Source organism: Neofelis nebulosa, chromosome 11, assembly GCF_028018385.1.
Source record: "Neofelis nebulosa isolate mNeoNeb1 chromosome 11, mNeoNeb1.pri, whole genome shotgun sequence".
NCBI classification, from domain to species: Eukaryota; Metazoa; Chordata; class Mammalia; order Carnivora; family Felidae; genus Neofelis; species Neofelis nebulosa.
In genome coordinates, this window is record NC_080792.1 from 79,385,720 (window position 1) to 79,407,811 (window position 22,092).

General features: G+C 50.5%; 1 protein-coding gene across 5 annotated transcripts in view; it reads right to left on the reverse strand.

Annotated features, from left to right (window-relative positions):
- Positions 1 to 414: 414 nt before the first annotated feature.
- The window catches only part of BICDL1 (BICD family like cargo adaptor 1), a 106,418-nt gene continuing 84,740 nt past the window's right edge, over positions 415 to 22,092 (reverse strand). For 2 of the 5 annotated variants that reach the window (XM_058691119.1, XM_058691120.1), the window contains exons 5-10: positions 16,347 to 16,526; positions 15,529 to 15,747; positions 14,332 to 14,475; positions 8,659 to 8,789; positions 4,036 to 4,156; positions 415 to 1,234 (exon numbers count right to left, since the gene is read on the reverse strand). In XM_058691119.1, the coding sequence (XP_058547102.1) occupies positions 1,073 to 1,234; positions 4,036 to 4,156; positions 8,659 to 8,789; positions 14,332 to 14,475; positions 15,529 to 15,747; positions 16,347 to 16,526 (957 nt within the window). In that variant the 3' untranslated portion in view covers positions 415 to 1,072. Of the gene's footprint in view, positions 1,235 to 3,172; positions 3,282 to 4,035; positions 4,157 to 8,658; positions 8,790 to 14,331; positions 14,476 to 15,528; positions 15,748 to 16,346; positions 16,527 to 22,092 lie in introns of all 5 variants that reach the window. The other 3 variants (XM_058691121.1, XM_058691122.1, XR_009250439.1) reach the window with 2 other exon arrangements.

A 22,092-nucleotide genomic window follows, 5' to 3' on the forward strand; every position in this document is an offset into this window, starting at 1 on the left:
GAAGCAGCAGGCTGCAGGATTCATCCTTCTGCAGGCCTGGCGGGCAGTATCTGGAGGCAGACGCCCTGTGGTGCTAGTGCTGCCCTTGAGGTGGAGGTGGCTGACTGCAGACCCCTCTGGGGCCATTGTGGCCTGGACTCGCTCGGCTGAGCCAACACCTTGTATGTGTGAGGGGAGCAGGGGGCCCCCGGAAGAGGAGGAGACCCCCTCCTCGCTCTGGCCCCATGATGGGGAAAGGGCTGGATTGGCTAAAGCCTGCAGAGGGCCCATGAGAACACTGGCTGGCCTGGAGGCCAGGGAGGAAGAACAGTGGTGGCCAGCAGGGCAGGGCCCTTCCTCCTGAGCTCGGGATGGCATCAGCCAAGCCCCGCTGAGGCCCATCCAGGCCGAGTGCGAGAGAAGAGCCCCCGGCCTGCGAGAGAAGAGCCCCCGGCCGTCGGGCCCTGCAGGCTGGGCCTCCTGCCGCAGAGGTGCTCTGGGCAGAGGTGCATGCACGTGGGTGAGGAGCCGCTTCCCCCTTTACTCCCTGGGCCAGAGGCTGGTGGGGGAGGGACGGAGGCTTAGCCATGGGCCCAGTGTCCTGTAGGCACCAGGCCCCCGCAGCTCAGGCCAGCTGGGGGCCACGACAGCCTCCTGAGGCATGCAGAGAACAGCCTCCATTCCTTCTGTTCCCCGTATTCTAAAATTGGGGGTGGGGTGGGGCGCAGCAGTGCCTGGGGTTGGATTCGGGAGCCACTGAGGGGTGGGCGGGGTGGGCTGCGATCCACTGGGTCTGAGTGGCAGAGCCCAAGCAAGGGCCCGCTCTGGAGACAGCCTGAGCCCCGCTCAACGACAGCGGATCCGGGGGAAGCCCAGGCTGGGTGTGGCCTGGCAGTGGGGACAGGGCTTGCCGCCTGTCCCTCTGCTGAGGGCAGCCTTCAGAGGCCGAGTGGGCCCTCCCAGACGACTCGGCCCCGGTGTAGGTGGGCAGTGCGGCCGCCGAGCTGGCCCAGGGGAGCCCTCGTGCAAGCACCCCATTTCAGTCACCTCTAGTCCAAAGTCGCCCGTCCTTGCTGGCCTGACTCCTCCCAGCCTAAGTTTTCCTGAAGAACGAGAAGAGCCGTTTGCCTTCGGCGGTGCTGGGCTCGTCCCCGCGCCCCGCGCCCCGGGCCCCCGAGAGGGCGGCAGCAGGCCGGCTCCGCTCCTTCAGGCGCGTGTCCATCAGCTGCCGGTCAATGACCCTGTGCATGTCATCCTGCAGAGGGCAGAGCGAACGGGCTGAGCAGGGCTCCGACCTGGTGCCGCGGGGGCAGGGGCGGGGACAGGGAGCAAATGTCAGAAGGATGCAAGATGATGAGGAGGAGGAGGAGGAGGAGGAGGAGGAGGAGGAGGATGGGATGAGACCAGATGACTGAACGGGGCCACAGCCAGGCCGCCTCGACCAAGAAGACAGCAAATGTAGACATGATGCCCGGATGCACAGGAGCCACTGACACCTCAGCCTCAGGGCCTGGGGCGTCTCCCTGCTGGCTTTGGCTGCTTGGCGGGCCCCACCACGGGTCTGGCCTTGCTCCAAGCCCAGAGCAGGGCAGGTCCCGGGCCCACGCTGCTACTTCCCTGTCTCTACCCAGGCCTTGCCTGTGACTGGCCTCCTCTGCCCTGCCTCCCGCGCCCTTGGGGCTGGGTGTCTCTCTCCGGCACCCCTCCCGAGAGGCCCTAGCATCATGTCGCCCGCCAGCTCTCCAGTCCAAAGGGTCAGCCTCAGGGGGCTTCTCTTGTCCCTTTGCCCCCTTCAGGTTACACCAGCTCGCACCACTGGTGCCTAGATGCCACTGGCAGCCCCACGCGGCAAGGACACAGGCTCCCAGGTGCCGCCGTCCCCACTAGTGACCCCACACGGCTGCCCTCTGCTGGCATGGCTCAGCACAGGTGTGGCACAGGCCGCAGGCATCACTATCTTCACTGCCCGCCCTGCTCCAGCTTAGGCCCAGATCTTTGGCTTCTTCACTGGGGCGGCACCCTTCCCCGGTTTGGTAAAGTTGCCTAGAAAATGCCCCCCTCACCTCGGCCGCCTTACAGCACAGCATCTAGAGCATCTTTTACCCGCCCCGCCCCCCAGGGGCTTATGGGCAGAGCAGCTCCACCCTCTCTCCATTCTAGTTATTAGATTCCGATTCTGCACAAGATTCCACTTGACCAAGCATTCTGCCACCGACAAAGTATGAAAACTACTGGCTTAGAAACAAACAGCCCTGTCTAGTGAACATCAGCAGGAATGTAACAAGCGTTTGCCTGATCTCTTCACCCCTAAACCCAGTGGGCTCCGGGACGCCTCGGGGCGAGTCAGCGGGCTCGTGTCCTGCCGGAGCGCAGGACAGTGAGGGCCCGGGCAGAAGCGGGGCTGGCGCCCGCCCCCCCCCGCCCCCCACCTTGTCCATCACCTCCTGCACTCACACCCACGCTGTCACCACGTGGTGTCACACTAACTTCTCTGCAGGTTTCAGTGTGAAACAAAGGGACTTTCCTGACCCCGGCCCCGGGTGGCAGCAAGGGTGGACGTCCTGCTCCCTACCCTTGTCCGTGTCCTGCTCTCCCACTTTCCTCTCCTCTTTCTTCACACTCAACTTCTTCCAGCGCCTCTCCTCCTCACAGAAATAGGGGGCATGCTCTCTGCCTGAGGTCCCCCTGCCGAATCTTGGGCCCAGTGCCCGGCACTTAGGACATGCTCAGTAAAATCTGTTACGTACGTTGGGAATGTTACAGGGTCCTCCAAACAGAAACCCTTTGAGGTGCCAATGCCTTTTCTGGCAATTGCAAATTGCATTTTTTATACTGTGTAATCCCACGAAATGCATCCCTTTAGAACTTCATACAGACGCATGCATGAACCGCTTATAATTCCACCCCTTCCAGTACTTGTGTGGGCAAAACAGCCCATTTATGAGGAGGGAGCACCAAGAAATCAGGGCTTAGCCAGTCAAAAAGGGGCCGGCCCGGTGGTCCTGGCCTACGAGCTGCATGTTCACTGGACGCGGTGATGGGAGGAGAGCTGCAAATGACGGCATGGCACACGGCATGAGATGACGCCGGACGCTGGCACACACAACACGGTGGGCCACACACAGGAAGGCGGCAGGGGCGGGACTGCGATGGCAGCAGGGTTGGGGTGGGTGGGACGGGGGGTCGATCTCACCTCAAAGGCAGGAGGGGTGTACAACTAAAGCTGTTGATACGGGAACTGAGAAAGGCCACTAGATCAGAAACCAAAGGAGCCAGATAGTAAAAAGCCCTGAGGAAGCAAACTGTAGCCGGGAGAGAAGAGAAGAACAGGGGCCGTAAGCCAGGGGACGGCCAGCTGCTCGTGAGCGAGAGGCTGAGGGGTCAGGGACCATGTCTCTGGGGAAGGGGGCTGTGCTCCTGCAGCCAGCCCCGCAGGGCCCTCGGGGGAATGGTCACTGCTAACCCGTCCCCCAGCCAGGGGTGGGGGTGGTGGGCTCTTTCCTGGCCTCCTGAGGATTTCTTGGGGGAGAAACACGAATAGATACACCCATATCCTGAAATTGTACCACTCGAACCTCATTAACAAAGAGCAAGGACAGCCCTGGCCCAGAGGGGAGCTGTGCTGGGGCTGGGGCAGAGCAGGCGGACGGAACTCTGAACATGGTGGTCCTGGAGATGACCCAAAGACCCCTTTCCCCCAGGATAGTGCTCTCTGGCAAAATGAAGCTGGCCTTCGAGAAAAGGAAGGGCAGCAGCTGACGAACTACATCCAGTTGTGAATTTCGGTTCCACCAAATAGGGCTTCCTGGGCCCTCTGTGTTAACAGCTACTTCTTTCCAGCTAATTTAAACAAAACTGGGATGACCAGCTGAAGGAAGCCCCTGCCCCACCGCTCTGGAAGCATCCTCAGGCATTCCTCCCTGGAGACTCACCCACATGCACGGGACCCTCTAGTAACAAACTCTCCTCACGCGCTGCTTGGGTTTGAAGACTCCCTCCCACCCCCCTTCCCCCAAGCCCTGTTTTCTCTCACCCCAGGGACTCAGGGCTCTTTACCTGCCACGCCTCAAGCTGCTGTGAGAGGTTCAGTTTCTGCTGAATGGCATCCAGCAACTGGCTGTTCAGTGACATCATGTCCATCTTGCACTTGGCAAGTTCCAGCTCCACAGCATTCTTCCTGAAAACAGACAAGCCAGGGTGAACGTGGGCACCTGGGGTCCACAGGACGAGGAGACAGACTCCGACCTTAAACTCGCAACAAATAGGAGCTGTGACAGTAACCAGGATGTTATTTGTAGAAAGCTGGAAAGTTCACAGCACGGGTTCATATCCATTTTCTCAACTGTTTTGACGACCTATGGGTGAAGGGAGCCCCTGCCTCCCCATCTCATGGATGAAGAGCAGTTTTGAGAGGAGGATACTGAGGAGGACTGGAACCCAGAGGAGATCAAAGGCCTCACACAGTACTATGAAGTTGCTAATCCCTCCCCAAAAAGGCCAGTCCCCATGAGAGATAAGGCCCTTATCCTCTTGGCCCCTCCTTTTCACTAGCAATGCCCCCGGCCCAAGGGATCTATCCTAAAGAGGCCACACATGTGCCAAAGTAGCCACATAGTGGTGGTGACTACAGCCTAGCTAATCATAGTTGCCAACAATTGTTGGCAGAACAATTATATGGTAGAACACAGTCATCACAACCAACCACGACAGTGAATATTCAAACAGTGGGGAAATACGACGTTTTGCTGAGTTGGAGAAAAGCACAAGACAAGGTCTAACAGGATACTGGCTTTGTAAAAGAAAAAAAGGTCATACAAAAAAAAAAAAAGTCTATTTGGCTATCTCTGGATGATCGTTGATGGGATCCTACATACTTTTGCATTTTGTATTTTCATAGTTTAGTATGTTTCACATATTACTCTGTTTGCCTTTTCCAACATTCTTAAATCATAGTTGTTCAACGCAAAACAAAATTAAATTTTTTCAGGGCTGGGGGAATGGGACTAAAAAATATAAGACACTAACTGAACAGCTTCTGCCAAGGAACACAGGTTGCCCACCTGCCAAACTGGACATTATTTAGCCCCCATTATCAACTGCTACCTTTTGCATTCCCAATGGCAATGCAAAAATGCCTCCATGCACAGGGCCAGCGACCCAGGTGCCCGTCCCAAGGACAGCTACAGGACCTGCCTATAGAGGCCTCCTTGCTGGGGCCTCGGACAGGGGCTGCACCAAGGGAAGCGTGGTTGGGAGGTAGGGTAGGCGGGGGTAAAGCTCTCGGGGCCGCCGCCATGACCAGCACTTCCTCTCTGGCCACAAATCTACCCGTCCAGTCACCTCCCCTGACACCTCATGGCCGCAGAACGGCGCCCCGTCCGCCTTTCCCAGGAAAGCCGGTCCAGAAGGCTTGCAACACCCCGGTCCGCCCACCGCACTGCGGCTGAGGGGCCAGGAGCTGAGGACGTCCAATGAGGGCCGGCGTCTCAGGTCTCAGACGTCTCAGGGAGCCCTGTCACGCCCGCTGCCATTGGCTGGCGGTAAACAGCGGAAATCCTTGCGTGGCACCGGTTGCCATGGACGCCTGCCTCCCCCCACCCCACCCCCCCTCGCGCCGGAGACAGCTGCAGCCTCAAGAGTGGCAGGGCATCTGCCAGCAGGTGGCGCCACGAGAAGCCTGGACACCCCAGAATGTGCGGACCAAGGGGCACACAGCGGGGACCCTTCCTTCCAGAAAACCCCGGAAACAAGGCCAGTCTTGCTGACCTCTGCATTCCAGCCTCGGACTGCACTCTAGAGAACATTTGCTCACTAGAGAATCTTGGTGTTTATCATTCACGAGACACCCCAGAGCAGGAGAGCTAAGCTGCAGAGGCCGCTCATCAATATGTTCATCAGAATTTTAAAAAGCAATGCCTCAAACGGCTAGAATTCCTTATTTAAATGAAACCACTAGTAACTGACTTTTTTGTTTTTGTTTTTGTTAGGCTGCTAGCCCCACATTTTTGTTTTTAGTGAGGGCCATTTACCTGCAAGGAGATAAAATCATTACTTAACTTTTCTGAAACTCATCTACTGTGTGGGATAAAGAACACCTTAATAAGGTTTTTGTAGCTGGTGAAGAGAGGGAAGTTATTTTTCTTGGGGGTTCTCACTCCTCTGACTACACACTAGAGTCATGGGGTGGGGGTTGGGGGGCACTTTTAACAAGCAGCCCCAAACTAGGCGATTCAGATTGAAATGTTCTGGAGAGGGCCCTGGCATCCACGGTGTTCCCCAGGTGATTCTAAAGTGGTCAGGATGCAGAATCAGAGATGATGTAAATGAAAACATCTTGTAAAACTCCTAAGGTCCTATACAAAGTATAGGCCACTCCCCACATTTAAATGATTCCTTAGGTCTGTTGTGTCAATTCTGTATACTAAGAGTTTAATTTCTAACGGATAGAAAAAAAGCTATCCTACTGGAGTGATCTAACTAACAACTTCCCTAAGGGCCAGCCTAATATATAGGGTCCATGAAGGGCAGGGGCCTCACTGCAGAGTTCTCCCTACTCAGCAAGGACAATCTGCAAATCAGCTCCGTTGGTCAGATGCCAGGAGGTTCACTGGGCCTCCTCTGACAAAAGACGAAGACATTCATTTCAAGGTTTTGTGGAGACTTGCTGGCTTCCTCAGTCACCCAGATGTCAGAGCTGGGTTCCACTTACTAAGGGAAGGGGACTGGATAACTCCTGTTCTGTCTTCTCTCCTGTGCCCTGGTACTTTCTCGGGTTGGATCGCCCACCTCCCATGCTGATGGCAGAATATGGTCAGAGCTTGATGTTCAGCTCTCTTCTGCTTGTCCAGCTGAGAGAAGGTGACCAGCCATTCTCTATTTCTAACGTCGTTCTGCCTTTTATTCCCAATAGAGGCTTCCACAATTAGCACCTTAATTTTACCATTTTATTCCCTAACTGTATGACACAATTTCACCCTTTGTTATCATAAAAGTATGCTCCCACTCCAAATTATTACACTGCTATTCAAGTATTCACTAATAAATCAAGTATTCACAATACAGTGGCAAAGATGCACAGGTTTGTTTGGGAGCCTCGCGGAACATACCTCCTAAATGGACTGGAAGTTGTCGAGCAGTCTGACATAAGGTCCTGGCCAGATAGAAAAAGCAAAACTAATGGAGCTGATGAAATGATTGAAGAGAACAGAAGGAAGGGGACAAATGTGTGTGGAAGGGGAAAGGTGAAGGGAAGTTACAATTTTAAAGTCAGAAATTACCTTCTACTTTTTAAAAAGGCATACAGTATCTACTTACAATTTGTTTCAAATGACCTCTTTTTAGTTTCCTGACAAGTAGTTTGGGTGGTAAGGGGAAAAGGTGTGGGGACAGGAGTCAGGAGGCCAGGGATCACCACTGGGTGTGGTCTTGGGGACAGTGTCTCAGTTTCCTCATCTGTAAAAATGGGCATTAAAAATGTCTATTCTTTGCTGTGGCTGGGGGTTAAAGGATGAAGGTGTTCTGTAAACACTAAAGTGACACAGAGGGCAAAATGTGTTGCAAGGGCTCCATAAGCAGACACATTTTTAGTACCTTTTATCTCTGTACACTCAGTAACTAGGATAGACTGAATGCATGATAACAAATAATTTAAAGGGGAATGGGGAATATGCAAATATGTTTTTTTGCCAATGCACTTCCAAATCTTTTGAATGTAAGAGAATGCATTTCTTCCCTGCTAAAGAAAACCCAAAACATGAATAAAATATGACCAGTTTACTGGAAATGCAGTCAGAGAATGCATCAAACTCAGAATGTAGAAAAGCTCTAGGAGACAAATGATACATTTTTTTCAAGTGTGACAACTGTACTGTGGTTGTGTGTTTTACAGAAAGTCTTTTTCTTGAGTGAGTGAGTGTGAGAGAGAGAGAGAGAAAAAGACAGACAGAACATGAGTGCACACTGGCAGGGAAAGGGGAGAGGGAGAAGGAGAGAATCCCAAGCGGGCCCCATGCCCAGTGTGAGATCATGACCTGAACCAAAATCCAGAGTCAGACATTCAACCGACTGAGCCACCCAGACGCCCCAGAAAGTCTTTTTCTGGTGGAGATCCACACGGAAGTGTTTATGGATGAGATGCTAAAGTATCTTGTGATGTGCTTTCATACAGTCCAGTGGGGGTGGTGGTGGACGAAGTGGGTGGGGATATAGATGAAACAGTACTGGCCATCTGCTGATTGGGGTTGAAACCAAAAGGCAGGAAGTTAGGGATTCATCTTACTTGTTTCTACTTTTGTGTATGCTTGAAAATGTCCATAATAAAAACAACACCCCTCAAAATAAAGAAGTTGAGGTAGACACATATAACGAAATTGGAAAACTAAGATCTAAGTGGAAAAAAACACAAGCCATGTAGAGCATCAGCCCATGGATACTTAAAAATGCCCAAACCACTGTATCGCTCTACACTTGCACATGTACAGGAAAAAGATCTGCAAAAAACATATACCCAGCTTCCAACAGTAGTGTTGTCTGGGGAGAAGAAAGACGCTGGGGGTGAGGATGGGTAGCAGGGAAACACTTTCACTTTTGGATGCTTCTGTATGCTTTAACTTTTAAAACTGAGCATATACTCATGTTGCTTGTGATTCAAGTAAAATTAAACACACCACGCCCACTCACTTCGCAATGGCCTCATCCCGGTCCCTGATGGCCTTCTGAAGCTGCTCCTTTGGTTCCTCGTCCTCAGACGTCACTCTGAGTCGGTCTCTCTCCTCCTTCAGTGCAGTCATCTCCACACTCAGCAGTGTCACCTAACAGGAGACCAAAGGGATGGATGTGGTGACATCATTGCTTCTGGCCTGGCCTGCAGCGTTTCCCTCAAAGAGACAGAAAGGAACAAGAAGCCCCAGGCAGGTGCAGAGCCTGTGTGTGGTGTGGGCATGTAGCTTCCACGGCCCCTGGCTCTGAGGGAGGCCCATCTCTTCTGGAGAAAGGATGCCGCATGCTAGGCTGGAGCCCACTGGCCAGGGCCGGGTGGGGTGGGGGGGCGTGGGGGATGAAATTCAGCCCTGGAAGGCAGTCAGCATGCCAGATTCCCTTTATAGGCAGCCCACCACACACCGCCACTTCCACCACAAGGCACTCCCAGGGAACTAATGAAGACCACACGTGCATCGGGGCTTGGAAACAAATTTTTGGGGGTAGGGACTCAAGTTTTGTTTCCAGCCATGTTGCACTCAACATGAAACATTGCTATCCACAGGACCCCGGCTGGACCCGAAGCCTGGGCCCTGGCTCCCATTTCTGTGACAGCACTTGCGGCAGCCTGATCATTCAACTTCCCCGGGTCAAAGCCAGATGGAATTTAGACACCTATGTGATGTCATCATCTTTCACTTTAAACCTGCTACCTTTTCTGTGGTCTATGCCTCAGTGAATGGCCCCACAGCCTATTCATTGGGAGTCATCTTTTGGTGGCACCGTGCCCTTCCTGGCGGCTCGCTCAGTGACCACAGCTCACCCTACCCACAAGAGCTCTGCAGTAGCAGGAAGCACAGCCTATTCATCTGTGCATCTCAGAGCCTGTGTTCAGTGCTTGATCCCAAACTGCTTGTGCAGTGGACAGTTGTCATATTTTTGGCTAGTCATCATCCCAAATCCTTTCCTATCTGGGGGACATTCCTGGTTGCATGAGTTTTGGTGGAAGACAGGGGATACACCCCCCACTGAGGAAGCCAAAAGAGGAGAGACACATCATTTCCTAGGTACACAGGCATGGATATGTGTGTGACCTAGACTTGCCAATCACACAGCCCACCTGGGACTGTAGTCCTTGAGGTGTCGGCAAAGCCACAGGCCAGGGGTAAAATTATTACATGGACAGCAGATTCCTTCTGTGGCCTCACTTCCCATGGCTTCTTCCTGTTTTGGAGCTCAGTTCTCCAGCCTTCCTGTCAAGTCTATAAGCTATCAGACCTAATTCCAATATAGTCTCTCCCTCTCTCTCTGCTTAAGTTAAGCAGAGCGAGTTTTTGTTGTTTGCAACTGGACATCCTGCTTGGTAGAACTCTCAGTAAATACTTGTTGAATGAATGCAAGGGTGAGCCCCTTCTTCCCAGTCAGTAAGCTCAGACTGGAGTCAGGATGACTGGCCCCGCCCTCTTGTTAAATACTGCACGTACTTGGACATTTTTTGAAGGGAGGATCCATGTATATAGCTCTAGCTCTCTCACAAGGGGACAGATGCTACCATTTCAATGTACTCCCCTACTCCAGTCCCAGGCCTAATCATCTTCAGACAGACTGAAATTGAGCAAAGGCCCCAGGATCAAGCCTGAAGATCAAGCTTCCCTGGAGATGCTTCAGACTCCCTAGACTGAGAAGGCAGATTTGCCAGCTACCAGGGAAGAGGAAATCAGCTACTCAGGAAGAAATCAGAGGATACTCAACAGTGAAGAGGCATACCAGACAGTCCGCTGTTACTGTGGGCAATGGATTTGGTACTCTTAGGTGCCTGATGAGGAACATCAGGACCAGGTGCTCTGTGCTTTCGTGGTGGGGACAGTTGTGGTGAGCAGGGCTAGAAGCCCTAGGGAAGAACAGGCTGGGGCACCTGCAGAGGCCATAGGGTGCAGCTAGTCCACAGGATGCTGGTCAGAAACCCAGCCTCACCCTACATACTAGCAGGTTCTGCAGCCTGGTAGGCCAGGAACTCAAGACAGTACCTGGCAGAGAGTACCTGGCAGGAAGTACCTGGCAGAGAGAGAGTCAGACCTCCTCAGACCAAATAAACCCTAACATGGCCTTGGGTTGGCTGTGGGCCAGACAAGCTGAGTAAGCTACAGATAAAACTACATGCTAGGTAGGAAATGCCAACATTTAATATGCTCCAGATAAAAGTCCACAAGAGCTTTTTGCTTTGGTCTGGAAAACTTGGTTAAGGTAGGACCATCAGCTATCTGCCTCAGAAACAACAAGGGACTTACCTTCTTTGAGCTGCCCACACTGTTCATAAAAAGCAGGAGTAAAAATAAGTAGTTCCATCATCAAGTTGTTGTGAGGATCAAATGAGATTAATGACATCAGGGACCAAGCTTGGTGCCTGGCGGTAAGCTCTCCTCCTTCCTCATGAGGACTAACCTGGCTTGTTTATACACTGACTTAGGTTATAGCCACCCCTAAATCCACTTTTCCCACATAAGGTAGTGTCCTCACGATTGAACAGGATCAAGGAAAACATCTTGAAGTCCTACATCTAGGGCTTTATTTGCCCCTTCATTCAATAATTATTTGCTTTAGGAAAAGACAAAGAGAAGTCGGACCTCAAGCTTGTCCTCGTGGGGGTCTAAGGTTTGACTGGGAAGATGAGCTGTTGAATGAGAGAACCATGAGAAAGCAGGGCCAGGGGCTCCAGGAGGGAGGGAACCAAAAGAGTTTGAAGGAGGAAGTGAGGCCTGAAGGCTGAGTAGGGCTGATATGTACAGGTGGCAGGGAGAATCTTCTGGACAGAGGCAAAGGGCCGGGGAAAAGGCCCAGATGTGAGGAAGGCACAGGGAGTGTGTGCCATGCCCTATCATAGCCCATGCTCAATTCTGCTAAAACAAAGGAGGGGAGATGGAAACAACAGGAAAAGAGGCTAAATGGCCAGAATGCAGCCAGACTGTGGGGGCCACGAGGGTTAGAGGCTTCCCACTACTTAATGATAGGAAGTCAATCCAAAACTTGTAAGGGTATTTCATTGCAAGCTGTGCTTCAGGAAGATCAATCCAAATCCTGTGGAGGTTAAGTGGGCTGGGGGAAATATGACCAAAGCTGGGGTGTGAAAGAGTGAAGGTCTGAAATAGGGCAGTGGCTAGAAAGATGGAGGAGAGAGAACACAGGGAGATTTCACAGAGGAGGGTCACCAAGATTTCATTAGCGAAGGCCTTGTGTTCCCACTACATGCTCCATTGTGCTTTCATGCCCTTTCTGGAGTAACTGGCCAGCGCTCCTCTCAGGCCCTACAAAGGAGCCAAACACAGGACTGGGACTGTTTCTTATTGCACCTCCCACAGCCTGGTTTACTGGCTTGAGAATCGGCAGAGGGGCTCCACAGATAACTGTTTTTTATATTGCTCTGAAGGTCCTCCCTGCCTCTCAGCAGCCGTCCAGACCCCAGTCAGCCCTGGGGAAACAGGAGCCGGCAAAGCCGTGGGGAAGGGGCTCTCCATGGCGCAAGGGTGTGGGGCAGTCTGGTTATGGATTCTGGTCTCAAACACAATTATGAATTAAATGAAACCTGGACTCCCTTTTAAAAATTGGATAGGCTTCTGAGGGTCAGATCACTTCATCTTCCAGGTCCCACATTTTTTACCTCTGGCCCAGTCTCCAGGAGGAAAAAGCATACTCTCTGGTAGGAATGCAGTGGGCTGGGAGGCTGGATCAGCCCCTGGCTGAGAGGTCTCACCCTAGTCTAGGAGCTGCCTGCTGGAATTTTGGTTTTGCATTACCTTGTTGGGACTCTGCCTCCACGCCCCCCTCCCACCCCCGTCATCCCCCCCACTCCCCCCACACCCCCACGGCAGGGTACAGAGCTGGTCTGACTCTTCTCACAATTCCAGGAGAGGCTGTGGAGTGCAGGAGTGCTGTCCTGTTCATTCTGTGTTTGTCAGGGTCTAGTGCAGCAGTGGCACACGGTCCGTGCTCGGTAGCTGCCCCACCAACTGCATGAGGAATGTTGTGCCCGCTGTGCTGGCTACCATTTCTACTGGCATTCTGGAATCCAGTCTGCATCCCGCCCACTGCCTCGGGAGGTCAGTGTTGCTTCCATGGGATGGCTTTGGATGGGTGTGGTTTGGCTAAGAGATCTGCTGCTTTGAACTACGCTTCTGGAGAGAGATGAGCCATTCAAGAGGCCCAATTCTAACCCCATGGGACTGAGTGTAACTATCTGCTTGATGGGTTATCTGGCATAAACCACTTATCAGCTGAACTTTTAAGGAAGATTCCCTGGTGGAGGAGATAAGTTCGGAAATAGTTGCATCCAGACCCTCAGCAACCTGCACCTTGCTTATGCTTCTGACTAATGCCTTCTGCTGTTTCTAGTTTTGTAATTCTGAGAAGCAACAAAACAAAAAAACCCAGGCAATATCAAAGAGCTGATAAGCAGAACACCCCCACAGAAATTTAAATAGGCTTTAAAGTAAACAAAACTTTTATTAACCCTAAGAGTTTTCAGATCCACTTTGTCCTGTTTGTATTCTTACAGTGTGAAGACCTGTGCTAGGTCTGAACTCCTCCCTGGCCAAACGACTGCCTGAGGGACTCAGGTTTTAGGCATGAGAATGTCTTTGGCGGCTCAATCCCATTCTTTAGGGCTTGGCCAGAAATGAGCTACCATTTTCATAGCATCTTTCTGTCCTCGCTATCTGGTCACTCCCAGAAAGAAGAGTACAGCAATAGCTGCAGGTGGGGCTCCCAACATCTTCGAAGAGATTTATATTAGGAAATCTAATGGGCATGACCCCCCAAAAGAGTTTATTTCTATAGGGTCTTTTAAATTTAATAACTACGGACTGAAACAAACGCCAGGTTTACCTTCCATCTCTCAGCAACAGGTGCAGCAGGAAGGGACCACCAGCTTTGGACAAGGGAGGAAGGGGGCAGGCTGGGTGGGGGCAGGGTTTAAAATGCTACCTGTTTGGTGCCCCCCCCCCTCCCAAGTGGGACAGCACACTATACACATAACCCTGTCAAAAGGAAGGGCCTTATTTATCTCCTAGGATAGAATTTAGAAGCTCCTTTCTGGGTGGGGCTGCTCCTAAGCCTTTTAAAACTTTTCAGATCGGAATACAGACGCCCTTCTCCAGGATTCTCAAGAGATAAAGTCATGATCAAACAGGAAAGGAACAGCAAGGGCAGCAGTAAGTGCTTCTAAAGCTGAAAAACAGGCTGGCGGAGGTGATGGCATTACAAAGAGAGAACAGGCCTGCAAAGATCAATTGCTCCTTGGTTTGCAAACTTCCCTGCTCAGAAGCTGCTGGAAAAACATCCGTGAATGTCCTGAGAGCTGTGGCACTTTAAACTGTCAGAATCCACCAGATAATATGGGCTCTGTGGAAGGCAGCATGTCGCCGGAGGAAATGGAGGGTCAGCTATTCTTATCCCTAACAATTTTACTTTGGGCTAAACCAGAGGGCCGTGCTCTTCTCTTGAGCTCACCTCAACTTCAGGTCACTGTCCTCTGAGAATCTGTGAGAGCAGAGCCACTTCTGAGACGTGAGAGAGAGAAACTCACGAGGGTCTCAAGAGAGTCTTGTGGGGGAGGGGTCACCGGTACATTCTCTGCACTGGACCGAGGATGGGGGTGCTCACCTGACTGTGGAGTTGCTGCAGCTCCTCTAGGCTTTGCCTCAGTTTACCCCTCTCTCCCTCCATGAGTTCCCTTAGGGCTCTTGAGTCCTCACTGGTCTGCCTTATCTGTTCTTCTAAGGAGTCATCATCAATTCTCCGGGAGCTCTGACAGCCAAAGAGAGCCACCAACCACAGAGATGGTGAGAGCAGGGGCGGGTGTGGTGAGATGGTTAGTGGGAGAGAGGGGGAAGTGAGACGGGAGGGATGGATCAGTTTGGGGGAGAGCAGGATAGAGGAGATGGGGTGGAGAAGTGGAGGGAGAGACAGGCAGAGAAAAGAGGAGACAAAGGAGGGAAGACAGAGTTAGAGGAGAGAGATTCTCTTGCCCAATTTTGATCTGCAGACATTAGCTAGACATTTATTTTTGTTTCAGGCTTCAGGGAAGTCGCATGAACAGCACACCTCCCTCTGACCTCTCCCTTCCCCCAGTGACCCAGCCTCCACAGTACAGTACCTTCCACACACCAACATGACATGTTCAGGTAAGGACAACCACCCTTTCATGACTTCATGTAATATGGGTAGAAAGACGTTAACTATTCTGTAGGAGGATGGAACTCGAAGTGAAACAACTGCCTGAGAGCCGGGGGTGTGAATGGAAATCTGTCACGAAGCTGGAAGAAACGCCAGTCTGCCCAGGAAGCCCATAGGAACACTCCTCATCTCCACAAGAGGAGCCACATCTGGAATTCTACAAGGCCCTTGCTGATCTTCTCATCGTTCCGTGCTCCCTTGTATCCTTTCAGCAGAGGCTTCCAGTCTGGACAGTTTGCCTATTCTCAGCTAACCCCATCACGAGGACCAATGAGCTACAGAAAAATAACTTGCAGTTTTCACAGGGATTCAAATTTCTACATTCAAAACTTTTAAGGAAAGCCCTTGAACTGGAGGCCACCATGGCCTGGATTTAACCATGTGGAAAAAGGACTCCACTTATACACCAGTATCTGCAGGAAGAGCACTCTGGAACTTCCATTCCTGGACGCTGCCCCTCTGCTCGATCACCAGCACACAGACCTCTCAAACAGTAAGGGCTCAAAGTTGCTACAGACTCTTTAAGGTTCCACTTCTGGGGTTAACCTCATCCCCTGTGCTTGCTTTCAACCTCCCACTAGCCGGGTCCTGTGGGGTGGGGAGCTTCTCGGCCCAGCCGCTTACCGTGGGCTCCATGCCATCCACAATACTCTGTATCAGTCTCTTGAGCTCACTGAGGGCCGTGCGCAAGCTGCCGGCTGGCACGTCCTTGGCAGATGAGGTTTCCGAAGACTCGTCCATCGAGGAGTCCGTGGAGACGGCCGAGTCAGCGCTGTCGTTCCCCCGGAGGTGCGAGCAGAGATAGCGGACCTGGCAGTAGGCCTCCCAGAGCTGCAGTCTCAGCTGCCCCACAGAGAATTGTTCCTGATTATGGGCTCTAGGGAGGACCGCCCCCACTCAGCTCGTCCTAGCGTAGGAACCCAACATGCTGACACTCAAGAGCCTAGTTCTGGCAGAAAGACTTTTTCTTTTTTAAATCACCTGTCCCAAGAACTATGGATACTTATGCTGGGCCTAGTACGTCTATACGGACTCCCAGTTCTTAACTCTCCAGCCCTCTACCCATCTCCCATTTCTCTATACAGTCGGATACTGTGGTGGGAATCATGATTAGGGGAGTGAGTGGTTGTGAGGAGAATGAAAAAAAGCGAACTGGATGGATCATGAATGTTCTAGAGCCCAGTCAATGCAAGAGGCATGAGGCTGAGGATTAGCCGACAAGCATTTCCTAAGAGGCACTGGGTAACAGTGAGCCAGGGACATGCTCCGGTCAGGGCCTGCTTCATGACAGCTCCAGCCAGCAGGCCTGGGCTCACACAGGCGCAGGGCCACAGGCCCTTGCCAGGCTGGAGCTGGAACCATAGGAACTGGGCAAGGGAGGGCTGACGGGCTCCTGAAGTCCCCAGGCAATCTCGCGTGCTGGACTGATGGGGCATCAGCACCTGTTCTCTCTCTTGCTCCAGTTCCTCAGCCTCCATGCTCTGTTCGATCTCGGACAGGAGGGACGTGCTGGTGGCGGCAGAGCTCTGCAGGCTCCTCTCCTCGGTGAGCTCCTCCACCTTCACCTGCAGCTGTCGGTAGGAGAGCCGCACCTCCTGGAGCTCCAGCTGGCTTTGGTGCAGCTTTCAAAGAGACAGCAAAAGGTAGTGAGGGTTCCCCGGCCACAAACAAAGGAGAAAAACTGCCCCGAAACCTGATCACACTTCTAGGTCCAACCACCAATTTACAGAAAAATACAGAGGAGAGAAGAACATGCTAGATTACATCAGGGGTGTGCAGGCAGTAAACTCCAGATTTGGGAAATTCTACAGGACAAACAGCTCAGCTTCTTTACGATGTATATTTAAAAAAAAATTTTTTTTAATGTTTATTTATTTTTAAGAGAGAGAGTGAGACAGAGTGTGAGCAGGGGAGGGCCAGAGAGAGAGAGGGAGAGACAGAATCCGAAGCAGGCTCCAGGCTCTGAGCTGTCAGCCCAGAGCCTGATGCGGGGCTCGAACTCACGGACTGTGAGATCGTGACCTGAGCCGAAGTCGGACGCTTAACCGACTGAGCCACCCAGGCGCCCCTTTACGATGTATATTTTAAGAAAAAAAGATAAAGGTCTGGAACCTATAGGTTAAAAGGAGACTTGAGAGACATATCAACCAACTGTAGTGTGTAGGCCTATTTTAACTTGCATCTTGATTCAAGTAAAAAATGTGAGGAGCAACTGGGACATTTATGAGGCAGTTACGAATTTGAACACTGGGTATTTGAAATTAAGAAAATACTGCTGTTTTCCCCTTAGGTATACTAGTCCTGTGGCTGTGTTTTTTTAAGTTATCGTTTAGAGGTAGTCTTTGTTTACAGATGAAATTATAAAAATTTGCGGATTTACTTCAAAATAGTATGAGAGAGAATCAAGAAGATGTAATGAATGTGGGGCAGGACTGACTGGGGCTCACTGGTTTGTATCGCTGGCAGTGGGGTACACTGGGGCATCATCACACTATCCTATTTTTGAATGCCCGAAATTCCCCATATTAAAAAACTAAACACACACACATATAAAGGCATACAAAGTAAGGTACCATTAGATGCTCACCAGAATACCTAAAATAAAAACCTGCCACAAAATAATAATGATACCAAGTATTGATGAGGATGTGGAACACCCAGGACTTTCACTGCTGTTGGGAGTGAAGATATACAATCACTCTGAGAAACTGTAGGGCAATTTCTACTGAGTGAAATACACAGCTGTCCCATGACCCAGCTGTTCCACCTCTAGGTGCAGACCCAACACAAATGGCTGTACATGTGCCCAGAAGACACACAAGAGGTCTATAGCAGCCTTCTTCCTTCAGAGCCACAAACGGGGGCAGGGTGCCTGGGTGGCTCAGTCGGTTAAGCTTGGAATTCTGTCTCCCTCTCTCTCTGCCCCTCCTCTGTTTGCTCTCTACCTCTTTGTCTCTCAAAAATAGACAAACATTTGAAAAAATAAAATAATCTTAAAGAGCCACAAATGGGGAAACAATCCAAATGCCAATATAGAACGGAGAGAGACAGTCACATACTAGAATACTACACAGCAGTGAGAAAAGAACACACTGCTACCATATGCCATAACGTGGATGAATTTCATAGACATAATACGTCAAGCAAAAGCCTGACATTAAACAATATTTAATGTGTAATTCAAGTACGAAAGTTCTAAACCTTCCTCCAGATACAAGAGATGCAAGTGGAAGAGAGGTCTGCTTTTGACCAAGTGTCAGATACTGACCAGGAAGGGCAAGAGGGAGGCCTGTAGGATACAGATAATGGGCTTTTTCTTCATCTGGGGGGTGTTACACGGGGATATATATATCACACACATACATACACACACACATATATATATGTATATACATATATGTATGTATTTTAATGTTTGATTTATTTTTGAGAGAGAGAGCACAAGCAGGGGAAAGGCAGAGAGAGAGGGGGACAGAAGATCAGAAGAGGACTCTGTGCTGACAGCAATGAGCCCAATGTGGGACTCGAACTCATGAACCATGAGATCATGACTTGAACCAGAGGTGGATGCTCAACGGACTGAGCCATGCAGGTGCTCCATGGGGGTATATATCTGTAAAAATTCACTGGGCTGTCCACTTAGGATTTTTATGTTTTGCTGTATGTATGTCGTATTTTAATGAAAAAAAAAAAATGAAGGGGAAAGGGTCTGGAAAGACACTGGGGATCGGATTTGGAAAAATATGTGAGTAGAAATACCAAGAATTCCCAAACCCAGGAGAAAAGCGGTCTCTGCTATTTTCTGTGTCATACCTCACAGTTTACAGGTAAAGCCCCAGGCCTGGGAAGAGCCTTACACAGCGTGTAAGGCTCAGAGAAGGAGAGGGATGCCAGTGGTGGAGAGGACAGCAATGTAGTTTTCATGGCTTACAGCCAGGGCTCCTTCCTTCTCTTGCTGCCGCTACTTCACCCCTCTCGGTGTACTCTGTGGCCCCTTTCTCGTGGAGTCCAAGCAGGGCACCGCTACCCGGTGAGGTTCCTCTTGCTGGAGGTAAGACACGACTCCACCATGGCTGCTAAATGCCATGCTCTACTAGTGCACTCCACCACTACACTTGCTTTTAACACACAGGCCCTGCCCGTAGAACCTTCATCTGTTTGCACTTGTCTGCATACTACACCTGCACAGGAGCAATGTCTCCTGCTCTTGTATTTGTGGATTGCCCATCCCTCCCTTGTAAAAGATTTTTTGGAAGTTGGGGATGGGGAAAGAATGTCCTGGGATTTAAATGTAACTAATTTATCCTTTCATTAGAATTTCTGGGGTCACCCCTGTTCGTTAAAAATAGAGCAGACACTGTCCTGTCTGTTGCAGATTGCAGGCCAGGTAAGCCGTGGCTCCTGCAGAGATGCAGACACTGAGCAGCAGTGGTGGCAACTTGGAGCTCTGCAGTTCTCATGAATGGAGGAGGCTGCCTCGCAGAGCATCCACGCGGATCCTTTAGATGCCCTAGGGCTTCACCTCTGCTGGTTGGGAGCAGACCGTGGTTGGCTAACAGCACCAGTATCTTAACTCAGAAGAGCCTTAACTCAGAAGAGCCGGTGCCTGGCTGCTAAGAGAGTGAAAAAGGCCCTGGCAAGTCTGCTCTGCGTGGTTCCCATGCATCAGCAATACGTGCTGGTCCAGTGGGAACTCCTCCAGCCCCAGTATTGAGAAAACCCAGAAAGAAGAAAATTAGGGTTAAAAAAAAAAAAAAAAAAAGAAAAAGAAAAAGGACATTCCTAAGAAGCATTTGGCACAATTACAAATGGCATACTAAGTTGGCAAAATGCTTTACAATTATTTTCTAGGTAACTCCACATACATCTCAGCAGGAGAAGTTCAGCACAGACAAGAACAAGTTCTTATGCACTGGACAAAATTAGTTCAATTACTCATGCGCACTTGAGGGTGCTTAATTAATTATAACAGCAAGAGAATCAAAGACCAGGACAGGTCTGCCCTGTCTGGTCAATAACTGGTCCAGAAACATATGCAGAAAACAACACATCAGAGGAGGCTTAAATATAAGAAACCTCTAAAATAAGGAATATCATCCTTTATATAAGAAAGATGTCACTAAATATATTTATAGATCTATCAACAAGGAAGACACCAAATCCTTGTTGTACAGCACACTGAGCTTATGACACTCATGCCACCAGAGGTGGCAGAAGTGGGAGCGCTCTCTTGTTTCACACTGAGGGAACGAAGATGGTATGATGTTAAGTGTCAGAGCAAGGTCTACACTGCAGGCCACCTGCTCCTGGGTCACCCCACAGTGAGTGGAGCCTACGCTTCCCGATGATGAAATCCACCTACTCACTGGGACAAGGTCCCTGCACACATCTGTAAGATGCCCATGTAGGTATAAATCAGAGAAGGACAGACAGAATACTTTACTGGGTATTAAGAGTTTAGCAAAATGCCCAATTTTTCAACTTACTGGGCATTCCAAAAATAATTTTTATCCCTATTCTCAGCCTGAAAAAGAAAAGACAGTTGGATTTAATCAGTGGTTTAAAAAATCATTGTTAGGCAGTAGAACCCCAAGTAGATAGTGAACCAGATTAAAGCGGGGCTACCCTGGCTGTGCAGGCCTGTTGCCCTGCCTACTTAGACTTCCTTTTGTCCTTTATCTGAAACAAAGGATTAAAATCATGGAATTATATACATTCCAAAGCCATCAACTCTATATTTTGCAAGTCTGATTTAGGACCTCTCAACTACTATCTGAGTGAGCTGGAATTCTTATTTCTGTATCAGTACAGGCTATGTTAGCAACAGAAAGGGCTTTCTGGAAGACACTGGTAATTAGCAGCAGCTTAAGGAGAATCTCCTATGAGCTAAAGGAAAAAAAATCACAAAAAGGTGGGAAAGATAAGAATTCAGCCCATAAAAGCAGATTTTCCAAATCAAAGTGTGAACTGCCTGATGTGATATATAGGCCATGGGGTGAGTGGCCCAATGGAAAGACAGTGGATGTGCAGACATTGAGGACGTGAGTGTGTGTGACGTGGGGCTCTTGCTGCTGGAGAGCACACAGCCCACTGTGCGAGCCAGGTACTAGCTGGAGCGTGATGGTCCCGTTCTTCCCTGTCCTGAGGTCCCCAGTTCTTGGTTCGAAATAACGGACTTCTCATCTGTGAATTCCAGCTAGACTGAATGAAAGTGTCCTTTGGGCAGGGGTCACTTCCCCATTCTTCTGTGTTTCTTTGCCTTCTCCTCCACACTCTACCTCAGCAACCCTCCTCAGCAGAGTGCTTGACAGGGTCAGAAATTCTGGTGAAACACTGACCTGCAGAGGCATGGAATGTGCTAGACGCTGTCAATGAGAATTACATGAAGCAGGCGTGGGGGGCTCTGTTTTTAATTCGACCAAGGATTACTTTGGTAAATGGTTCACTTTTTCCTAAGCCTCAGTTTTAGAATGTATGCAAAAGCACTCTGTTCCCTATAAAGTATACAGGTGTTCACCACTATTATCATCATCCACCTTAGAAGAAGATGAGCAAACTCCTTTCCATCTTGAAAATGGCTGTGAGGCTTTCACCAGCACCATTTTCTAATCGACATTTATGGGAAAAAACGTGGAGGGTCATAAACTGCTCATTTGTGCTTGAAGAGGTTAATCACTCAGACGGCAGCTTAGCTGATGGTGTCAATAACAAGTGATATCAGCTTAAGATGTTTCCTTATCCCATGTCCTAGAGCTTTCCTCACCAGCTGACCCCCGAGCCCAGTGGGGTCTGCCACAGCCTGGTCTTTGGAGGAGGGACCTGCCTGGTGCTTCAGCACACCTGGCTGACCGCCTCCACACCAACAACTCTGTCGCCATCCCCCCCACTCGCTGGCACTCAGAGGATGTCCAAGGGGGAGAAACATGCTCTTAGCCACTGGTCCCAGGTGCTCCTAGGCCAGTGTGGCAAAGCTTTCTTCGCAGCAGGTGTTACACTCTATTTCTGTAGAGGCCAGCAGCGATTGTCTTTTTGTTTAGAGGGTTGTCAAGTGTGAGCCTGGGGATTCAGCTGAGGACTGGTGGCAGGTCCCAAATAAGGACAAATACGAACATGAAGCAATTTCCTTTAGGAAGAAAAAAGAGGCCAATTAGGCTCACAAAGGGGGTTGGCCTATGCCTTTTCTAGCAA